General features: G+C 41.8%; 10 protein-coding genes and 1 non-coding gene across 11 annotated transcripts; 6 read left to right on the top strand and 5 right to left on the bottom strand.

Moving 5' to 3' along the window:
• Positions 1–174: 174 nt before the first annotated feature.
• Positions 175–1,638, bottom strand: AWJ20_1375 (uncharacterized protein; the record flags this gene model as incomplete). The annotated part of the gene is made up of 1 exon (XM_018878250.1): positions 175–1,638. The coding sequence occupies one exon, from the start codon at positions 1,636–1,638 to the stop codon at positions 175–177; it is 1,464 nt and encodes a 487-aa protein (XP_018735573.1).
• A 209-nt stretch (positions 1,639–1,847) lies between these two features.
• Positions 1,848–2,450, top strand: AWJ20_1376 (uncharacterized protein; the record flags this gene model as incomplete). The annotated part of the gene is made up of 1 exon (XM_018878251.1): positions 1,848–2,450. One exon carries the CDS (start codon positions 1,848–1,850, stop codon positions 2,448–2,450), a length of 603 nt encoding a protein of 200 aa, XP_018735574.1.
• Positions 2,451–2,873: 423 nt separating this feature from the next.
• On the bottom strand, positions 2,874–4,553 carry MNT2 (Mnt2p; the record flags this gene model as incomplete). The annotated part of the gene is made up of 1 exon (XM_018878252.1): positions 2,874–4,553. The coding sequence occupies one exon, from the start codon at positions 4,551–4,553 to the stop codon at positions 2,874–2,876; it is 1,680 nt and encodes a 559-aa protein (XP_018735575.1).
• Positions 4,554–6,237: 1,684 nt separating this feature from the next.
• Positions 6,238–6,309, bottom strand: AWJ20_1378 (the record flags this gene model as incomplete). The annotated part of the gene is made up of 1 exon: positions 6,238–6,309. It is a non-coding gene; the product is annotated as a tRNA-Asp (tRNA).
• Positions 6,310–7,702: 1,393 nt separating this feature from the next.
• Positions 7,703–7,999, top strand: RPL26B (ribosomal 60S subunit protein L26B; the record flags this gene model as incomplete). The annotated part of the gene is made up of 1 exon (XM_018878253.1): positions 7,703–7,999. One exon carries the CDS (start codon positions 7,703–7,705, stop codon positions 7,997–7,999), a length of 297 nt encoding a protein of 98 aa, XP_018735576.1.
• Positions 8,000–9,578: 1,579 nt separating this feature from the next.
• On the top strand, positions 9,579–11,687 carry SPT8 (SAGA complex subunit SPT8; the record flags this gene model as incomplete). Its single annotated transcript, XM_018878255.1, has 1 exon — positions 9,579–11,687. The coding sequence occupies one exon, from the start codon at positions 9,579–9,581 to the stop codon at positions 11,685–11,687; it is 2,109 nt and encodes a 702-aa protein (XP_018735577.1).
• A 617-nt stretch (positions 11,688–12,304) lies between these two features.
• Positions 12,305–13,642, top strand: AWJ20_1381 (Uncharacterized protein C3H8.04; the record flags this gene model as incomplete). The annotated part of the gene is made up of 1 exon (XM_018878256.1): positions 12,305–13,642. The coding sequence occupies one exon, from the start codon at positions 12,305–12,307 to the stop codon at positions 13,640–13,642; it is 1,338 nt and encodes a 445-aa protein (XP_018735578.1).
• A 94-nt stretch (positions 13,643–13,736) lies between these two features.
• On the bottom strand, positions 13,737–15,413 carry GYP8 (Gyp8p; the record flags this gene model as incomplete). The annotated part of the gene is made up of 1 exon (XM_018878257.1): positions 13,737–15,413. One exon carries the CDS (start codon positions 15,411–15,413, stop codon positions 13,737–13,739), a length of 1,677 nt encoding a protein of 558 aa, XP_018735579.1.
• Positions 15,414–15,739: 326 nt separating this feature from the next.
• Positions 15,740–16,732, top strand: CAK1 (cyclin-dependent protein kinase-activating kinase CAK1; the record flags this gene model as incomplete). The annotated part of the gene is made up of 1 exon (XM_018878258.1): positions 15,740–16,732. One exon carries the CDS (start codon positions 15,740–15,742, stop codon positions 16,730–16,732), a length of 993 nt encoding a protein of 330 aa, XP_018735580.1.
• A 259-nt stretch (positions 16,733–16,991) lies between these two features.
• AWJ20_1384 (uncharacterized protein) lies at positions 16,992–18,254 on the bottom strand (the record flags this gene model as incomplete). Its single annotated transcript, XM_018878259.1, has 1 exon — positions 16,992–18,254. The coding sequence occupies one exon, from the start codon at positions 18,252–18,254 to the stop codon at positions 16,992–16,994; it is 1,263 nt and encodes a 420-aa protein (XP_018735581.1).
• A 261-nt stretch (positions 18,255–18,515) lies between these two features.
• On the top strand, positions 18,516–18,827 carry AWJ20_1385 (Protein GON7; the record flags this gene model as incomplete). The annotated part of the gene is made up of 1 exon (XM_018878260.1): positions 18,516–18,827. The coding sequence occupies one exon, from the start codon at positions 18,516–18,518 to the stop codon at positions 18,825–18,827; it is 312 nt and encodes a 103-aa protein (XP_018735582.1).
• Positions 18,828–21,031: the final 2,204 nt, after the last annotated feature.

The following is a 21,031-nucleotide window of genomic DNA, read 5'->3' on the forward strand; positions in this document are numbered from 1 at the left end:
TAAGTAAAATATTTATCCTTCTCTGAATTTATTGAGTTGTATTTGTTGCAATACTTATGGAATCTGGGTTGGCCATTGTCAAAAGTCGTGTGTTGCAACTGGAAGAGCGGGCTCTGTATTATATACCATGCTGTGATTGTATATTCAAAATAAATAATCGTAGTACTATTTGATCTATTGAGCCCAGACAGCTGCTAAACTTTTACCTTTGGTTTCTGGAACAAATTTAAACACAAAAGTAAACGCAACTGCTCCTGTGAGAGTGAATATATAAAATACGTAGGACCCGAGTTGGGCCTTTAGAATAGGGAACAAAAAGCCGACCAAAAAGGACGCCATCCAGTTGGCAGTTGTTCCTATACTTTGTGCCATGCCCACAACGTCATTGGGAGTCATCTCTGAGATAATCAAGAAAGGAATTGGGCCCAGACCAACCGCAAATGATACTACGAAGGCCGTGGCCGCTGTAGAGGCTACAACAGGCATTTCGCCTATCATCGCCCTTGCCAAAACTGCTGAGGAGAACGTCATTCCCAGAATGGAAGCCAATAACAAAGGCCTGCGGCCGAAAGTGTCAACAAACGGAGAAATTGCAGTAGTCACTGCCAAGTTCAGAAGCGATATTAGCACATTTACGAGACCAGAGTAACGGGGCAGGGTCGTGGCCAGAACTGAAACGCCATAAAATATAATCGAATTTACACCGCATATTTGCTGGCTCACCATAACACCCACTACTGCGATAAAAATCTTTCTAAATCTCGTTGCTGTACAAAATTCTAATACGCCAACCTTTTTGGCAGCAGCAGGGAACGGTTGGTTTGGGGATCTATTTTCTGAGGATGGAGCAAGCAATGAACTCTCTTCATCACCAGTCAGGCCAAGTGAGCTTCCGCCCGCATGATTGTCGTGACTTTTCCAGTTGGAAACTTCGCCATCAATATCAGCATCTTCTCCTCTTAATACTCTCAATGATCTTAAAGCTTCTGGCGTCATACCTTTAAGTGCAAGCCATTTCGGGGATTCAACACACAGAGGCAAGAGTGCAGCATTGGCAATTGCAATAATACTACCACTGAAAAGAATTCGCCTCCACATATCTTCGGTAGATAGGAATAGACCAAGGACCTGTGCTAGCAGAATGCCAATATTGACGGATATCTGGTTTATGGTTCCTAAAGCACCTCTAATAGAGACAGGACTAATCTCGTTCAAATACAATGGAGTCACGACAATAGCAGAGCCTGCACCCAATCCAGCAATAAATCTACCTGTACACATAGTCAGAACGCTGTGAGAATTAGCAATGATGCTGGATCCAAGAACAAAGAGTACACAATTTGCAAACACTACCTTTCGCCGTCCCAAACCATCGGCAAACGAGCCCGCTACTGACGCACTTAAAAAACCACCGATAGAGTATATGCCATTCACCATTCCAATATCTGCTGAAGACATTGGGATACAGTCATACGAAGGATCTATTGGTCTGTCAATGCCAGCAGGACCACAAGTAACGATATCCTGTGGAGAGTTTAACTCTGCCAAATGAAACCCGAATTGCATCGCGCCAATCGCCGCAATGCCCGCAGTTATAAACAGTCGAGGAGTAGCCCCCGATGAGTGAGCTGGTGCCATTGTTCAAGATGATTGAAGTGAATCCAAGACTTAAGTTGATGATACTGAAACGGCACAAAATAAAACAAGCATGATAAGCGGTTGACGGTGTGGGGGTTCGAGATCTCAATGGTTACTGCACGGCGCATGCACATGATAATTAGATATCGACTTTAGAAGAGCTACAGCCCAGATCATACATTAACTCAGGGCCCTTGAGCGGATTCACAATGACTAGTACTGAGGCAGCGGTGGGTAATGGAGACCCAAAGCCTGTTAAAGATAGACCTTCTATCACAAAGGAACTGGCACACTTGGCTGAGCTTAATAGAAGCCAGAGACTTGGAATATCTCCTGAATTAAGGATTGTCGGTGCAACTGCGATTAGTGGTCTATATGGCCTTCTTACCGGCTTTTATAATGGATATAATCAGTCATCGCTACAATATTTAGCAGAAAATGCCCACCGTTTACCACGAACAAAAGGTGCATGGTATTTTTATTACAAAAGAAAGAACTATGTCGTTCTGAAAGCATCAATGATCCAGTCGGTGAGGTCTGGCGTAAAATTCGGAACTGCTGCTATGATGTACTTTGGAATAGAAGCCTATCTAGATCATGTGCGACATACCATTGATTTTATCTCGACAATTGCCTCATCCGGGACTGTAGGTGTTGCATATGGTATCTTCAACAAACTGGGACGCAAACAAATAGCACGATCAGCTAGATCTTTCATGGCCTTTGGTGCTATTATTGGTCTAACACAGGACGGTATGAGGTTTGCTAGAGGCAATGATGTATGGTATCTCCGATTTCTGAGACGAAACTAAGTCTGGATAGCAATTCAGAAAGTTCCTACATTGACAAATAGTCTCACACAGCTAGTTTCATCCAACCGGTTGTATAATTGGTCCCTTCACAAGTAACTTCCTCCCTCTCTAAAACCGTTCACGGTCTGATCACCTTGCATCGATCTTTGCTCTGTTTAATTGGGAAGACATAAGCATTGATTTCACTTCATATAATCTGGCATGTTAAATCTGCATTCATATATTGTACATATCTTTTTCAAAGTATATAACTCAGCTACGCGGCATCTTGGTCGTTACCGCATACCAAGTCTAAATAAATATAGTTCCAAACTGGTCGCTCCTTCAGGAATGCACTTTTCATGAATATTGAAGTCGATTCTATGGAAATCGACAACTAATGCATAATAAATAAAACGGGTAGATTATTTCTCGTTGTCTTTATTATCTTTCTTTCTTCTCATTTTGTTCCTTAGCCTTATCCCCATTTTCATCCTTCTCGTTCTCGTCTTTCTCGTCCTGTTTAACTTTCTCTTCTTTCTCCTTTTCTTTCTGTTCTTTCTCTTCCTTCTCCTTCTTCTCCTTTTCCTCCTTCTCCTTCTTCTCTTTTTCTTCTTTCTCCTTTTTCTCTTTTTCTTCCTTTATCTTTTTCTCTTTTTCTTCCTTTATCTTTTTCTCTTTTTCTTCCTTTTCCTTTCTTTCTTTTTCTTCACGCTCCTTTTCCTTTTCTGCCTCTTCATCTATAAGCTGTTCCTGTTGGTCATACTTTTTAGCTAGCATGATGGTACGTGAGAGAATAGTAGTCTCCTCCGGCGTCAATTCATGCACTGTGGAGTTTCTCATACAACTCATCTCATTATCCTTAATTTTATTCCAGCTTCCGCCTGTCATCCAGTGACGGGGAATGTTGAACTCAGTCTGATTTCCATTTCTGTTTTTCAGTAGACCACCATTGTACCATAGTAACTTGTCGTCCTGATCCGTATGGGCTAAAGCAAAACCGCAAACTTTGTCCACATCTTTCTCGTCGTCTTTATTCTTCTCAGTGAGCTCGCCAATTGCTATGCCAAAACTTTTATCAAATGAGTAGGAACTATTACTAAGTTCAAAACCAAACCACCAAGTTTCTTTATCTCCATGACCCAGTTGAAATGTGACTTCATCTCTTACAGCACGAGTATTTTGCCAGCAAGTATGTAACAAGCCCATGAGAACCGATAATCTCGACTTGTCCAAAACAACTGCCCCCGCATCAGCCTGTTCAGAGTATCTATCAATCCATGTCAGTGGAGTTGTTAAATTGAGCTGCTTACTAGGTGTACTTTTTCCTAATTGTTTCTTGCGCCAAAGTACACTCTCTTTAAACTTAGTTTCATTCAGTAGTCTATCATGGAAGAATAGCGCACCAGTATCTTTGTAACCTTGTTGTTCAAAAAATACTTCGGGGGACTGAAGTAGGACAGTATCAGCGTCCAGAATGAGATTATGTTCGAATTTGCTAACCAACGCACTAAATGGCTTGACAGCGTACTCGCCACTTCTTAGTGAAGTGATATCTTCATTGAAAGCATAGCTAAGGTCGGCAAACTCAATGTTTTCAACAATGGCACTGAAGGTTTCACGAGACAGGTATTGAAGATCATCTGGGCCTGCGTACGTGATTAAAATGGGAAGACTGCAGTTAAAGACCTCTCTGATAGAAACAGCCAGATGAATAGCGTACCTTACTGCCTTGTTACCCGTAGATATGATAATACCCTTTGAACCGGGTACAAAAGAGCGTCTTAAATCAGAAAATGGTGTAGGATTCTCTATGTTATCTGGCTCTTTGTTGATAATGAACGGAACAGTGGCTCGTGCCATTTTTTCAACTGTATTTTCAAGAAAGTCTTGGTCATTGTGTAAGTCGGATAGTTCAACCCATTGTCGTAATACTTGAATACGGTTACCGAACTCCCCAAATTGATCTCGATATTTGGGGCCCTTTACAGGATATTCGATAAAGTATTGAGCAGCGGGTCGAATGGCATCTTTCGTATAATTGAAATTGTATGTTAGTTCTCTGTTACCACGCTGTAATGGCTTGTGTAGATGCCCATTGTTAGCTGTTGAAATGAAATACATATAGTAACATATGGCCGTCACCAACGCAGTAGGCAAGAACGTAGTTAGGAACTTCTTCCTATGTGGTTTTACAAATGTGTGCATTGTAGTGGGTGACGAAGTACGTATGAACGTATTTGTCTGTCTTTCTCTCTTTTATGATTTTACCTAACTTCTCTGATCTGAAAGTTGCCGGGAATACCAGTAAGGAAAAAATCGAAAACTTAGGATATCAAAAGTAGAGGTTACAAAGAAGGAACAACAAGAGCCACGCGAATGAGCGGTGAGCTACAATAGTATATCCTTAGAAAGCATATGCTGCCATGCAGCAGTCTCCCTTTTAAGGAGATAAAAGGCAGCGGTCAGCCTCCCCGCCAGCTCCCATTCACTGATCATCCCGCTCGTTGCCCTGATCATCAGTTGGTCTTGCCCATTCCTTGTTGAATCTGCACAAGGTTTCACGCTAAATTTTATTTTTTTCAACTACAGGACGCAGTTAACCTACTCATGATGTGCATTTCAATCAGATCTAGGACGATCTACGCATATCCCTGTCGCTGGTTGCCCGATCCACAGCGATCGCAGGCGCTCTTTTTCACAAGTTCCAGAATTTGAACTCCAAATAACCACATGTCCAGTTCGCAGTAGATAAGGCCACAGAAACAAAAGTTGAAAACAAGCCAAATCGAACTGGATGATATTGCGGGTTCAAATAAAATACCGTGGTTCCTGTAGTTGTCGAGTCTGGGGCACTTTCCCTATTTTGTGCATCGCGCAATGTAACTGCCTGTGATGAAAGGACCTAGAGCACATTTGGAATTAAAGAGCTCCTACATACATTCAGGGTAAGGTTATGTTTCCTATTGGAATTTATCGCATAAAAGTTGTCACGCAAGCAATTACCAGATCTATAAGAACGCATATCTCTCTCGTCAGAGGTAAGTGGTGCCAAGATGTACTACACGTATCGAGAATCTATTAATCTATTTTTGGCCAACCATTCAGAAAAAAAATGGGCAACTGGAGGTGCTCCATCGCGATTCTGAAAATTAATCATATAAGCTCAAAGATCGAACTAACCTTTAACAAGAAGGCGGCTGTTGAACTTTAATATCGTTAATTTTGAGGTGTTTTCTTCATCGTGTGCTACGATAAGGTTTAGCCTAAAAGCCAATCCGATGCCAATTTTTTCCTGTATCCCGTGGTTTTCTGCAATTTGGTTGGCTTTGCATTGTCTTAGTAGGTTTCTATAAGCATAATAGCCTGCCATACCGGTCGATTGGTTCTGTTTCCCCTCCACGGCCCACTAATAATTAGGTTCGCGTTGGAGACCCACAATTTTCGCGACAGTGTTCAATCGGATGCATACTATGGCGTGTGTTACAAATGCGATATGCGTTAGTCTTACCAAAAGGAAATATTGTGCTAAATATTTAGAGTCTAAGAGGAAACTAACAGCATTTCTATTAGCACTTATGACACTATAAGGAGAGGCACTAAGCATGCAACAAGTTACAGTTCGATAAAGAAAAACGGCGAACCTTAGCCCTTTGAATATCAGACATGAAGTTTAACGTTACACAGTGAGCAAAGTAGTATGAGTTTAGCTCGATTTCAACGTCTTAAACTATTAAGACCTATGTCCTTCTTGAGGAGTAGAGAATAAGCGTCATCCAGATGTAACGGAGGGCAAAAAGGAAGGATGCTCCGCAACTGGGAATCGAACCCAGATCTCCCGCGTGACAGGCGGAGATTCTAGCCATTAAACTATTGCGGACTATTTGTTGAGTTTCCAGAACACGGTGGCTAGCCTATCCTATGGCACAAATCAGTCAATTTAGTGGCCAGGAGACCCATTTCCGTCAAGTTTACCTCTCCTTTTAATTAAGGAGTAAATTTAGAGTTCTATCTTATCCTTAGATAATTGATACTGATGTTATAGCATGTGTTATCTCTCATTGGCAAAAATCACACTCCTGACACTAATCCAAGTCTTCCGCCCTTGACACGGTTTGTTAAAACATCTATTATGTGAGTATCCAGTCACTGAAAACCATCGTATGTCATTTTGATAATTTAATGAGGAACCCAGTGGCGTCAAATATATCGAACTCAAAATAGCCGAAGGAAAACAGCCTGTAGGTAAAAATGCGAGCAGTCCTCCTGGTAATGTGTAAATGATGGGATTTGAAATTATTTGAATTATATTAATTATGTATAGTATAGGACTTTAAACAAGATTTATTCGTTCATTATTCACTCCTTGACACGGTTACTCCTATCGAGCAGGAGTTGACGAAGTACAATGATTTGCCAGGGATAAGAAGCTGGCGCCCAGATGGCGGTCCTCTTCTGTCCACCGACTCGAATCCGCCCGTAACTTACCCTTGCCCATATCTAAACATTCTTATCAGTATAACCTAACCCAACATATATTGCTGTATGCAAATTCAAGAACTCTGAGTGTATTTCCTAAAATGGAAATACACAGTCACCTTGTCAAACAATTTCATCTGCAAAATCGGACAAGCCAAGCGACACAGATAGTGTAGAAGCTACAGCGACTCTCAATTTCAACCATCAACAACCAACTATAGCGGTAGTCGACACATCAAAAATGGCTAAGGTTTCACAAGGTATGTTTGAAACGATGTGAAAGGGCTCGAATTAAGGGAATATTCGAATGAAATATCAAAGCTGAACCGAATGGACATAGATGTTTTTGGCAAGGTACTTTGAAGTAATAAAGGACAATGGCGACTAGTGAGAATTCATATCACAACTCGACGAAGCAACAAATCAGTATTCATTCTTAGAATGTGCGGAGACAAGATGACTGTGTTTACGGAGGTTTTTTTTAAGAATGGATTTCGCTTTCATCAGTTCAGATCTGAGATCAATGTTAGCTAAAAAATGACCTGGGCTCGACACAGAAAGTTCAGTTTTTTAAAGGTTCAATAAGTCAATCAGAGAACATGTTCCACATGGTCGAGTATCTTTGATTATATTAGAATACTATAAGGCAATATTTCTTTCGATGATCCCTACATTCATTACAAATAATCACATTCATAAGTCTGATACTAACAACTAAAATAGACGTTTCATCTTCGCGCAGAAAGTCTCGCAAGGCCTACTTCGAGGCTCCTTCCTCCGTCAGACGTGTTATCATGTCTGCTCCTCTCTCCAAGGAGCTCCGTGAGCAATACAAGGTACGCTCTATCCCTATCGTTAAGGGTGACGAGGTCTTGGTTACCCGTGGTTCTTCTAAGGGCCGTGAGGGTAAGGTCTCTCAAGTTTACAGACTCAAATACGCCGTTCAAATTGAGAAGCTCACCAGAGAGAAGGCTAATGCCGCTACTGTTCCCCTTAACATCAACGCTTCCAAGGTTGTCATCACCAAGCTCAACTTGAACAAGGACAGAAAGGCTATCCTCAAGAGAAAGGGTGGTGTTGATGTCGAGTAAATTTTTTCCTTTATATAAACTGCCCCAAAAGTATCTGCTTGATGACCCCAATTCCTACACAACTACAAAAGTCTGATATACAACAGGTACAATTGTGTATATTTAATGAAATTCATTGTACGTGCATGTATTTCTTCTAGTCTGGGGTACTGAGGTAGGCTCTACACCATGTTAATCGCTCCGCGAACAAAATACAACTGGCTGTGGCACAAGGCTATAGTTTTCCTCATATTGAACTTGGATTTTGGTCAAAAGCCAAGCAGGGTTCAATATCTAACCTAATGGAGTTTGTAATCGTTAGTACGATAAATCTATGCTTGATCATTATATACTTCCGTGATACTGCAGCTGTGATAATCTGTTTACCTTCTGGAACTACACCCCTTCACTTTCGGTATATCAGCTATCATGGGACTTTTAACTATATTAAGGAAACAGCGACTAAAAGATAAAGAAATACGAGTGCTTGTGCTGTGAGTTATTTGCTTTTTGTCTGTATTTCATTCTGTTACTTTTTACTGACTATGTTAGTGGCCTTGATAATGCAGGCAAAACTACAATTGTTGATTCCATTCTTGGACGCGATGTTCAGCAGGTAAGCCCAACTCTGGGCTTTAATATTTCCACTTTGGAATTCAAGGGGTGAGTCTTAATACTTTTAAAAGTATCTGATGTGCTAAAAGTTTCTAACATTGAAGATACAAATTGAACATTTGGGATGTTGGTGGTCAGGCTAGCTTGCGACCATTCTGGAGAAACTATTTCGAAAAAACCGACTTCTTGGTATGGGTGGTAGATGTTTCTGCGTTGGATAGGCTGGAAGATTGTAAACGAGAATTGCATAAAATTCTTGACGAGGACAGGCTAATAGGAGCGGGCTTGCTGATTTGGGTCAACAAGCTGGATGCTGTTGGAGGCTCAGATCAAGACAAGCAGAAACTGATCCACACTGTAGAGGAGGTAAGTTAGATCAAAAAAAATCTTATCATAGAAAAAGCTAACCTTATTGCAGCAATTGAACCTTCAGGCCATTGATAGACACAATTGGAAGGTCTTGGGATGTAGCGCCTACACAGGATACAATATTGATAAAGGGCTCGAATGGGCAGTGGGTGAGGTCAAAAGTCGACTTTACCTGATCGACTGATTTAGATCGGGGTATGCATCAAGAAGAATTATTTATTATCCTCCTACCAAATAATGGGACTGAGGTCTACTAGTCACCGTTTGACAAATGGCTGAATTACTGTAGGTTATAGGGTTGGGGTTAGATGTAGTATCATGCAGGGTCCTATGCGCTCCATTTTGTCACAATAAACCTGGAAACTTACGATTGCAAGGCCAAAGAAGGCTCCATTTCTCTTATAGAATGTCAAAAGAAAGATACATAAAGTGTTCAATCTTTTATTAGAAAGAAAACTGCGGATATAGATGATGTTAAAACTTTCGAGACAGGTGCGGCGGAGTTTCAACGCGCTAATCTCGAGACGTGAAGTGAATCTCATTCTCATGCGAACATTCCAAGCAGGCACCATCTAAAGTACGAGATATAGACGTCGGAGATTGGATATTTTTCAGAATGAGTGGAGAAAATCTGGATTATGATATTGACGATGAAGAAGATGATCTGTTTGAGGATGCCATAGAGGGAGAACTAGAGCAGGATCAAGACCAAGATACCGACCAAGGGCGAGGCCAGGATCAGGATCAGGATCAGGATCAAGATCAAGAAATGGACATAGATCGTGATGAGGATACTGTAGGCTCGACAGCGATTGATGAAAATTATGAAGAGGATGAAAAGGATGATGTTCCAGATGCCAGTTCTGATGAGCGTATTGTTCCTAATACTGGTGGTGATGAGAATGAATTGACGATAAAACAAGAGACGGACTCAGTAGATGGAAGTTCTCGTCAAACGTTGGGTCATGAGGTTGGAGGACAAACGAATGGTTTGGGACATAGTCAGTACCACGAGAGTGGAAATGGACACGAAGACACTGAATCTGATATGATTGTTGGTTTCGATGGTAACAAACGACATAAGACATTCCGAGAAAAATATCCAATAGAGCCATCCCACGAGCTTATGGACTGCTCCTCATATGACATTGTTCCATATGTGGCGGCCATTCACGGATGCCCAGTACATAGTCTAGCGTTTTCTTGGGGTATGAAGTGGATGTTTACAGGTGGGCAAGATGGATTTATTAGAAAATATAATTTTATGGACTCTGTTAATGGTAAGGCTCCTCTTACTGTTGCACAGAGACACCAGTTTGTAGATAGCATTACAAAATCAGGAGTGCTAACCTCATACTGGGAAAATGAGCAACCTGTATTTCAAAAGTTAGCAAAGGTGGGCTCAGATGGGTTATACGAACCAATTCTATCACCGGTATATTCGATGGCTGTACAATCTGAAGCCCTATGGCTACTGGCAGGATTAGAGAGCGGTGGTATTACATTACAGTCCGTACGCCATAACGAGGGTCAAATCCATGCCTATTTGGACAAACATACTTCAGCGGTATCTTGTATAAGGTTAGATGATTCGGAGACGATAGCCCTAAGTGGGAGTTGGGACAAAACAGTGGTAGAATGGGACCTGAACACAGGTAAGGCTATACATCAATATATTGGAGCATCTGGTCAAATATCAAGCTTAGAGTGGCAACCCAATGGAGGTGCCATAGTTTCGAACGCGTTAAGGGATGAAGTAGAACGGTTTAAAAATAGGGCGAAAGCACCCACTTCTGGCAGCAGCACCAATGGGAATTTCGGACCCACCAAGCAAAATATAAAAACAGAGAATGGCGATGGCAATAGTTCTGGTAGTCCTAGTCGCAATGATGAGGAAGATGAAGATGACCGTAAGTCTCTTGGGTCACTCTTTGGCGATGATGATGAGGAAGAAAATGAGGAAAATCCTATGGGAAGTAGTCCGATTGTAAAAAAGGAAGATACAACTGGAAACGAGAATGAAAACTCGGATAACACGGCAAATTTGAACGATAAAGATAAAACTGATAACAGACGCAATAACGAAAACGATAATGAGGAGAACAGCGAAAGTAAGGATAATACTGCTGATAATGATAATGATGACAATAGGAACGGCATCAATGATGGTGGCACTGGTTCCGGTAATAATAGTAGCCCTCTATTAACAACAAATTCTGGCTATGCAATGTTCATGACGTCCAGCATTGACGGTACTATAGACATTTGGGATCGTCGACAACGGACAAGAGCAGCCCATATCCGAGTGCCGGAATCAACGCCGCCATGGTGTATGAGTGCATGTTGGTCTACTGATGGAAACTTTATTTTTGCCGGTAGGCGTAACAGTACTGTGGATGAATTTGATATTCGAGCTAGTCTTGTTTCGCCTTCGCGGACGTTCAAATTCCCTAGTGTATCTGGAGCAGTTTCTTCTGTCTGTGCTCTGCCTAACAATCGCCATCTTCTCTGTGGTTCTCACGACAATGTGCGTCTATATGATCTGAATATGTCTCAAGCTAAGCGTAAGATGCCTTTCTTCATTATCCCAGGACACCATGGTGCCGTCATATCAAGCATGTACGTTGACCCTGGATGTAACTATATGGTCTCAGCTAGTGGTAGCAGAGGCTGGCAGGGAAATTCCACTGACGTTGCACTTGTATACGAAATTCGTCCAATGTGATACCTGTACTTAAATATATCATCTATAGAGCCTAGAGGGAGATGGAAGTTGTCTAGCATCGAACCTGCTGTTAACTAATAAAGCCCCCAGATTGTATGACACCCTGCAGGTTAGATAACGGGAGATAACGGGGTCGCCGCACCCTAATGCAGTAGTAGAGACATAATTAGTGTACATTAGATGGGATGATGTAATGTGCCTGTTGCTACAAAGATATGCGTAATATATTCTTGCAAGCCTTCCAGTAGCGTAAAACAGGACTAGAATTTAGTCATAGATTGCTGAGAACTTAGAAAAAAGAACTATCTTTTGGAGTTAGATTATATTCGTCTGTTTGGGGATTGTTAACTGAGTGTCGATCTTTACAAGTGCTACAGGCAAACAATAAGAATCAGTCATCAAATCAACGGATATCTGCTTCGACCCTGAATACTCAGCAGATTTTTTTATTGATTTTCTTTTACAATTGAAAACGGCTGATTAAAAGGTGATTGATAGGAGAGAGAGAGGTTGTAGAAGTGCGTTTATTTCATATTTCATTGCGGTGTAAATGGGTTTACGTCAGGAGTCTAAGAACAATGCCTTGTGTCAGGATGTCGTCACCACCCCCTCCTGTAATGGTCAGAAAGGTTCGCAGGCGATCCAGTCTCTTCTATTCTCAATCAGCTGATGATATTTCTCCTACGAGCCCAAATAGTAGTGGATCTATTACACAGTCGTCGTCTGATGGACACTCACAGCGGGAATCACCCCCTGGCATACCGAGATCTGACAGGAATATGGTTCTACCCCTATGTTCAAAATGTCGTGCAAATGCTCTATCGGCTGAAGATGTTTATGCGATACTTCCTTCGACACCTGAAATGCACAGTGTTAAAAGCTTTCCAAATAGCCCTGAAGACGTCCGGTTTATTAGGGGAGAGTATTGGAACCCAGTCTTAGATCAGCATCAGCGCGACCATTCTCATGCTCATAATAGGTCACTCGGCAATAGTCCGTTGATTAGGACACGGCGAAAATCTTCACATAGGGAGCCATTCGTGGGTTCTTACGAAGAAAGTTTATTATCAGGAAGGGTGGCAGCGGTTTCTTGCTCGCCACCAGTATCATTTCAGGCTAAAATCGGTGTTCTTGGAAGAGCAAAGTATACTGGACATTGTCCTCCTCAGATTACAACGTCATTTGATGCTGTTTTTTATAACTGGAAAGATGATAGCTACTCTGGGGTCGGAACTGCTGCTGTCGGAAGTGTTTCACCCTCTACAACCTCTGCACTCGAGGACTCACCAAGAGGTAGCCCTTACGTGGGTAAGATTGATTTGAACGAGATATATAAAATTAGGAATGGACCCAGTAGTAAGAAATTTCCAGGGTATCACATTCCTCGTCAGGGTCAGGTTCAGATTGTTCTATCTAATCTTCAAAAAACGGCGGTACTGTTTTTCTTGATACCATACGATTTGCGAAAAATGCCACCCGGTACAAAGACTTTCATTAGACAAAAGATATATGAACGAGAGCCAAAGAAGCTTATACATGCTATTCACTTGCAAATAGCATGTCCAAATCGAAACAGGTTATATTTATATGGGGATATTAGATTGGTATTTCAGAATCGTGAAGTCATGGCTTCTAAGGGACATTCAAAGTTATCAACAACATCAGAGACATTTTGCGGGGAATTTGCTAAGTGGACCAAACCAGATGTGTTACCAGAGACTGATAGCGAGCATGCCACTACTGATATGGACAAAGAAAGTCTCAGTCTGTGTAGTAGATGCTCTGGTGTTATAGATGAAGTGGCAGAGGCGTCTGAATCGACTTCAAGTGAGCAGACAGCTCCAGAGCATGAATTAAATATTAAGGAAAGACCGGCTGTAACAAGAATTGCATCTAGGGAAGAGCTAGACAGCCAAATGATGGAGGACATCGGGGCCTCTTTGAAATTTTTATAAATATTAATCAAGCATCAATATTAATGAGTACGACTATGCACATAATAAATAAATAATACGTTCGAAAAACGGATAAACGAATGAAACAATGGCCCTACGATCTCGTGAAAAACTTGAACCAGCTGAATTGGGTATCATACTTGTATCCAGATGCAATGACACCGATAACGCCAATACAAATGGACAGCCCAAGAAGCGATCTTGGGATAATTAATTTGCGGTGACCCACTGGTATAACCATCATTCTACCCAGCAATAGAGCCGAAGTTGAAGCCGACTTATTTGCACGAGTTGATGCCTTTGACTTCTTAACGATTTTGTTTTTCTCAGCGGCCCGGCGTCTTTCTTCAGCTTCCACTTCCTGACGCTGTTTTTCAAGCTTCATTTGCTCTTTGCATTCCTCGGCCTGTAAATGAAGAACTGATTTTGAGTGTTCTCTGGCAAATACTGTCTCACTGCTGTTGTCATCTCGAAGAGTCGCCTTCAAAACCGAATACTCGGAAAGTTTACCATGTTGCTCTTTGAAATTGGAGAGCGGATATTTCTCGGCTAGCTTTGATGCTGGTTTTAAAACTTGATCAAACAGATCACCGTCAAAATCGTCAGCAATCGTTGACAGAATAGAATGGATGTTATCTGGATCACTAGCAGCCTTTTTCAAAACAGCCTTTTGACTGATAATTAGCGCAATATACATGTAAATCGGCATGGCCATGTTTTGACTGGCAATAATATAGTCAAAAACAACTGATATCTCCTCCAAAGAGTGTACATGGTGAGAAAATAATGTCAGTACTGCCGACAATGCGTAATATGGCGGATTGTTCCGGATTAGCTCCCCTAAGTATGCATCTTCTAATGTGACTATTAGGGGAATGAAATCTAGATGTAGAAGTGCAGGCGACAGGCCAGGAGTCATGAAGTCTCGAAGCATCTGTAACGATATCGCTTCTAAGATCTTATATACCTGAGGATCTGGAGGGGTATGACTGTATAGATCCGTTTCATGAACCAGAAGAATAACTTGAGCTATATCGTGATAGCCTTGGTAATAGCAGAGATCTGGATTATCCGCAAGTACCGTACATATTACATTCAGAAGCTTCACCGCTAATTCCTTAGGAGGGTCTTGTGGGTAAAAAACAAACGAACGATCTACGTCCAGCTTGACCTGGTCCTTATCTTTGCATTCAGGACAAGCCAATGAATATGAAGAAATGACCTGTGAAACAAGTTCCGAATCTGATTCCAAAGGCGATTTCAACTGAGAGTCCAGGGACAGAGAAGAAACACCTTCGGATGGAAATTGTGAAGCCGTTGGTGACTGAGCTTCATCCTGTATGGATACAGTTTCCGTACTACGGTCGTCCGGCTGATTGTCTCCCTTTTCCGAATCTCCGTCAGCGGCAGAATCCTTCTCACTGTCAATTCCTCCTCTCCCATGCCCATAAATATCAAGCTTGTCCACAGGTCTGACATTGTCTTGTCTCTCCTTATCAAGATCAGTAGCAGCTATATCCAGCTTACTCGATACCACCGAAACATCAGGCGATGATAATCCCAAAAGAACAGGCCATACTTTCCTCCTCAGTTCATTGTTTACTAGCCCCTTTCTGGACTTTGCAAGAGTTTGGAGTAGTTCCAAATCGTTCAATCTATAAGCAGTTTCAATACTCGAGATCTTGAAATTGTGTTTGGTGGCTGACAATGGGCCCTTTTCAGTGAAAATCGAATTCCCGACATCAGTCGGATTCATTTCTATCCATGACATGATTGCGTGCTTATCAAAAAACACCCAAAAGCTTAGTTTATAAACCAGAGACCAGACTGCCTCTAGTATAATATATTACCATTAGAGTTGGTGCGGGTGAAAGCTTCGAGTCACGTCAGAGGACCGCTGACAGATAAGATGCAGCAAGAACGGTAGAAGGATAAATACAAATCTATGCAATGCAATAATACAGCAAGCTGCATATTGTACATGACTGCAGGAGAAAGTAACAATGTTATTTCATGTTGGCAAATGTCTTCAACTCGATAGCACAACAAGTCGGCTATTCGCAGTGAAAATATTTTCTAATATGCACATAAGGCAAAATGGACCGATATACGAAAATCAAAAAAGTTGGTCATGGCTTATTTTCGGAGGTTTATAGTGCCAGGCTTGCCAATCCTACAACTGCCACTGGAGGTATCGATGTTAAAAGTAATGACACTTCCTTGGTGGCTTTAAAAATAACTATACCTGAAGATGAGAGACCCCCACACAATTCAAAGAATGAATTGAGGATTTTGAACAAGATACAGGAGAATAAGTCACCGAATAAAAAGTATATCATATCACTTCTAGATACCTTTACGCATTCGGCCGAGGAGTTTGAACTGATCTTGGTCCTACCATATCTTCAATATAATTTGCATTCAGTTCTTCATTCGCATCGCAAAGCCAAATATCCAAGAGGTTGGCATAATAAGCTTCCAGTAAGGAGAAGCTATGAAATCATACTTGAAATCTGTAAAGGTTTGGAGTTTCTACACGATGAGTGTGGGATCATACATCGTGATATTAAGCCGGAAAATATTCTCTTTGACAGTTTAACAGGGCAACCAGTCATCATTGACTTTGGAATATCGTGGATTGGCCCAGACAACAATTGCACAGAACCTCCCAGTAACAAGATCACCGATGTTGGCACGACAGTGTATCGAGCGCCAGAGCTGCTATTTGGAATTACATCATATTCGTCAGCCATTGATATGTGGGCACTGGGATGTGTAGCAAGCCTTATGTTTAGTTATGATGGCATGAATATGTTTGAGCCTTACAAAGGCGAGTTGGCTTTATTCTGTAGTCAAACTGAGATTCTTGGTGCACCTACTGTCGAAACCTGGCCCGAAATAGCTGGCATCGATAGCTTTACACATATGAATTTTAACAGTAATCCTCTGCCAAATCTTGCTTGTAGGGTCCCACTTGCACCGGACGAGTTTGTGCCTGTTATTTCAGGATTGTTGACATTTGAGTCGACACAACGCACCACGGCATCAAAGCTCCGAAAATTGCTAGAACAGTTTCTGTCAGGTCTGTGAATCTGTCGCTATCCCTGACGGTACTATCCCCTTCTTAAAATTCGGTAGAGTTAGACTAAAACATTAATAATCAACTAATGCAATACATAATACGTCATCTACGAAAAGTCATGATTCTGGTCATATCCATTCTAAAGTGGACCTCATAGAGGATTACCTAGCTCTCGCCGTTCAACCTAAGGGAGGGTGAGCAAAACCAACAGAAGTCAGCCAGCAAAGCATAATCCATCCCCGTATATCATAAAGCCCGAGTTTATTTTTAGTAGTAAATCTCACTGAAAGGCTTTTTCACTCTAGAAAATGACTGGCCACAATCAGGTACACTACATTTCCGTGTAGGGTCTGGACCCTTTTTGCCTTTGCGCTTCTTGTTGTTTCTTCTGTTTACAGTGGCATTGACGCAACGACCACAATAGACATGACCGCAACGGGCAAAGAATACTCTCTTCGATAGGAGCCTGTCGGCTTCGGTAATGACCAGATCGGAAGCTTCTTGTGAAGTCTCCTGTTCTTTCCCCTTGTCCAACTTCATGTCACTCGTGAGTCCTACACCCAATTCAGTCTCACAACGAGCACATACCACATCTAGCTCTGGCTCAACCGCCCTTGAATATCCTGGTCGGGCGCTTTTAGGAATCTCTGGCTTCCTAAGTTGATCGACAGTTGGCCTATGTGACACTTCACCAGTGTCTTCAATACTACGTTGAAGTACTGCCTGGAACAGTCTTTCCTCCTCGTTGCTGAGGGCACCATATGGACGGTTAATTAGCGTTTCCATATTTCTTCTTGCACCCCTGTTCATATAATAAGGGGTGAAATAGCCAATTTCCCGACCGTCATTACTCCATAAACTATTTCCACCATTAGGATCAGCGTATGCATTAATCATCTGCCCATCTGGACCAAACTCAATATCGGGCTCATTTCCAAAGAGCATGTAATCACGAAACGGCATGAGCCGTCTGTGTTGAGATGGTCCTTCCCAACTTGCTTCATCTCTTAATCTTGCGCTTTCTTGCCTAGCTCGATATCTTGCAGCCATTCGCCGAAATCTTAGAAACTCTCGTTCTCTTCTTACTCTAATAGACTCTAAATATCTTTGTCTCTCTTCGTGAAGATGTAACTCACGTCTCTGTCGTTCTCTGCGTGCCTCTTCCGTGGACATAGTCGGATTTGAGGCACTTTGATGTCTAGGAGGCCTTGAAAAAATACCAGTAATTTGAACATCATCATCATCGATACGAGAGACCCTCCTAATTCTTCGTACTCTATGGATTCTACAGGCATGGTGGTGTCTTTGCTGATGAGGAGCATTTTCACTAGGAGCGCTCTGATAGACCAAGTGATTTACATCTTCGGCAGCGGTAGATATTTGTCCTGCTGTGCTCACACTTATCATCTGGACATCATCATCATCGCCGCCGTTTTCTCCTACTGATACACCCAGTTGTATTCCAGACTCTTCTTCTTCTCCATCACTCAGAACAATATGTTCACTATCGGTTATTGCGGTTTCTGCCATTACTAATTTGAAGTGTATGTAAGAGGGTATGTATGAAAGTGAGATTTAAGGGGGTCTAATCTTACATATAAATTTAAGGTTGTGGTTTTAACCAGACGCATGTACATGCGATAATCGTTTTAAGGGTCTTATATCTCCCATTTAATAAGCTGTACGCATAAAGATATCTTTGGGGCCCAGCTATTAATTATTTTCATTATCATATATTCGATTGAAAACTGAAGTTGATTTCTTTTTGTTGTTGCTAAAAGACAGGTTGTTATGAGTGCCAATGCCATTATTGCGGACTATGAGTCGCCTGACTTGAAAAAAAACTTTCAAATCTCTGAAGAAGATAGATCCATCTTGGCTAAAGAGGTCGACCGGGATGCTCCACAAGAACCAAGTAACAGTCCGTTGGGCAATCTTAGAATAAAGTCTATGAATATGCAACAGACAATCAATGTTTTTCTGACTGAACGAATGAAACAGGCATCTGGAAGCGCCACTGCTGATGAAGAAGACGTGGAAAAGAAGATCCTCGATGGTGACGATGGTATGGAGGGGGGTGACGAAGACGAAGAGAGTGATTAGTTGTATTAGTACATCCCATGGTGTGTTGGTCGACTGAGCCTCAGACCGCCAAAGTCATTGTACCGTTCGTCGTTCACTGCCATGCCAAAAACTTCCACTTGGTGTGGAGCTCACCTCAATGATCTGGCTATTGGGAAGAGTTCTGACCGACCAAGACTGGTGGATTTTATTATTTTTTAATTTATTTTAATTCTAGAAAACGGGGCATGTTGAACTCTAAGTTCGACTAATAATAAATATACATATGAAGAAAGGGGCATGAGAATACAGGTTGGGTATAAATAATCTCCGAGCAGTAGTTCCTTAGTAGTAGCACTTCCTTATCTCATGAGCACCATCTTCTTCGCGCCTGTGGCGCGTTTGATAGTAGAACTTTTAAGAGCCTCTGCTTTCTTCCTTGGTGGTGCTGATGGAAGCATAGTGGGCTGGCTTGGTGCGAACTGCGACTAAAAGAGGTTATTAGTAAAGGAACGATTAACTGACTAAGTTTGGAAAAATCAGTACTTACGGTGAGAACGACATAAGGGGGGGCTGTGTGAGATTCAGGTGCTGATGGTGCTGCAGTTTTTAGCGTGTGTTTCTGAGGCTTCTGAGAGGCTTTTGTTGCTGTAGAGGTCATTTTCTTAGACACTGAGGATGTTTCAGTAGACGGCAGGGCATTTTCTTTATCGTCATCGGGTGAAGATTCCCGCTCAATCTCTCGCAACGGTGTACGACCCAATGCTGGCTTTGTCTTCAAACTCAAAGGACTACCAGAAGTACTGCTATCAGGATGTAACATCATTAAGGCCCGTCGGACATTATAGCTGCTAGCCCCGGGAGAATTGGGAGGAGGGATATTCTCTTTGTCGATGTCAAGCTCTGGCCTCTTTGACTTTGGGGTAGCATATCCCAGTCTCGGTTTGTGTTTATTGAGAGGAGCATTGATATTATTTGGAATGTCTTTAAATATTTCCATTGTCGCTGATTTCGGGTCTACGGTTACTTCTTTTCGTTTTTCAATTTTTTCTTTCTCGTCGTTTGATCGTACATAAAGGTTTCCATGTATCAGCTTTTATCCTGTATTAGGTCTAGCTCCCGTATATCCTATGACTGTACTATTGATAGAGTATCTTTAGCAATCCCGTATGCCGAGTACCAACAATATATTTTGTCAACCACAATCAGTATAGGAATTCTATAGGAATTCTCTATTTATTCGGTTTCAACCTGACGGCTAAGCAGTAGTATTGTCAACCTAATCGCGTTTGTTGCCGATTATCATGCTAAGCTGCAGAAGCCTGATTGTTTTCAGTGTGAGGCTTGGGTTGTTTGGGATTTTCCTATCTCGGCATTTATGCACCGATCCCAAGTTAAACAAACTCCATGCCACTGTTTATATCGATAAAATCAAATCTCACATTATAATCCTATATTTCAAGTATCCAAGTCATGGATCTGATTGACTTATCGACTCCAGCCAAAAACAAGGAAACAGAGTCCAATTTTGCCCCTACCACCACATCCGCTCCCATCACTTTCCCCGACTTTACTCCTACCCTGTGCAGACAGCTTGCAAAATCGTTTGTCAGGCGAAGAGAGTCATTACTTCCAAGTATTAAAGAAGACTTTTTCTCAACTGATCTGGACGATAATCAAGGAAAATCTAGTCAAGAACGAAATTCTCATACGAGAGCAGAAGTAAAAGACTCCTTCAGCGACTTAGAACCTTTTACCAACCAACCCATATCGGTACAAACCCCATATCAACTCAGCTTATCAGAGTCCAGTGGCACTTCAACTGAAGGTACAATGGATCCACAATTATCTTACGTTACAAGTGCAACCCCAAAATGGGAGCATCTTGCCACGCCGGTGATTGAAATTCTTCGCTCCAAGCGATCGCCTGAGAAGAGAGTCCATCAAGATAAAGAAAATCTACTAGATGAACAGACCACCCGTATCAATCTTAAAACATTAGGTGCTTCAACAAGACTCAATATTACAGAAGGAATCAGAAAAAGGTCTGCTGTCGATTCCCCTAGTACGCCGTCGAGTTTTCGTAATTCTAAGCAGAGAAGAATTCTTAGTCCACTCAAAGACTCCAATGTTCCTACGCGAGTGAGCAATGCTTCTTTATTCAACCATACAGACTCTCCATCCACAGATTGTACTAAAACTCAATCGGACCTGGATGCCATTTTCATGAGAGCAGTTGAGAAAAA

This window comes from Sugiyamaella lignohabitans, chromosome A (assembly GCF_001640025.1).
Source record: "Sugiyamaella lignohabitans strain CBS 10342 chromosome A, complete sequence".
Taxonomy (NCBI): domain Eukaryota; kingdom Fungi; phylum Ascomycota; class Dipodascomycetes; order Dipodascales; family Trichomonascaceae; genus Sugiyamaella; species Sugiyamaella lignohabitans.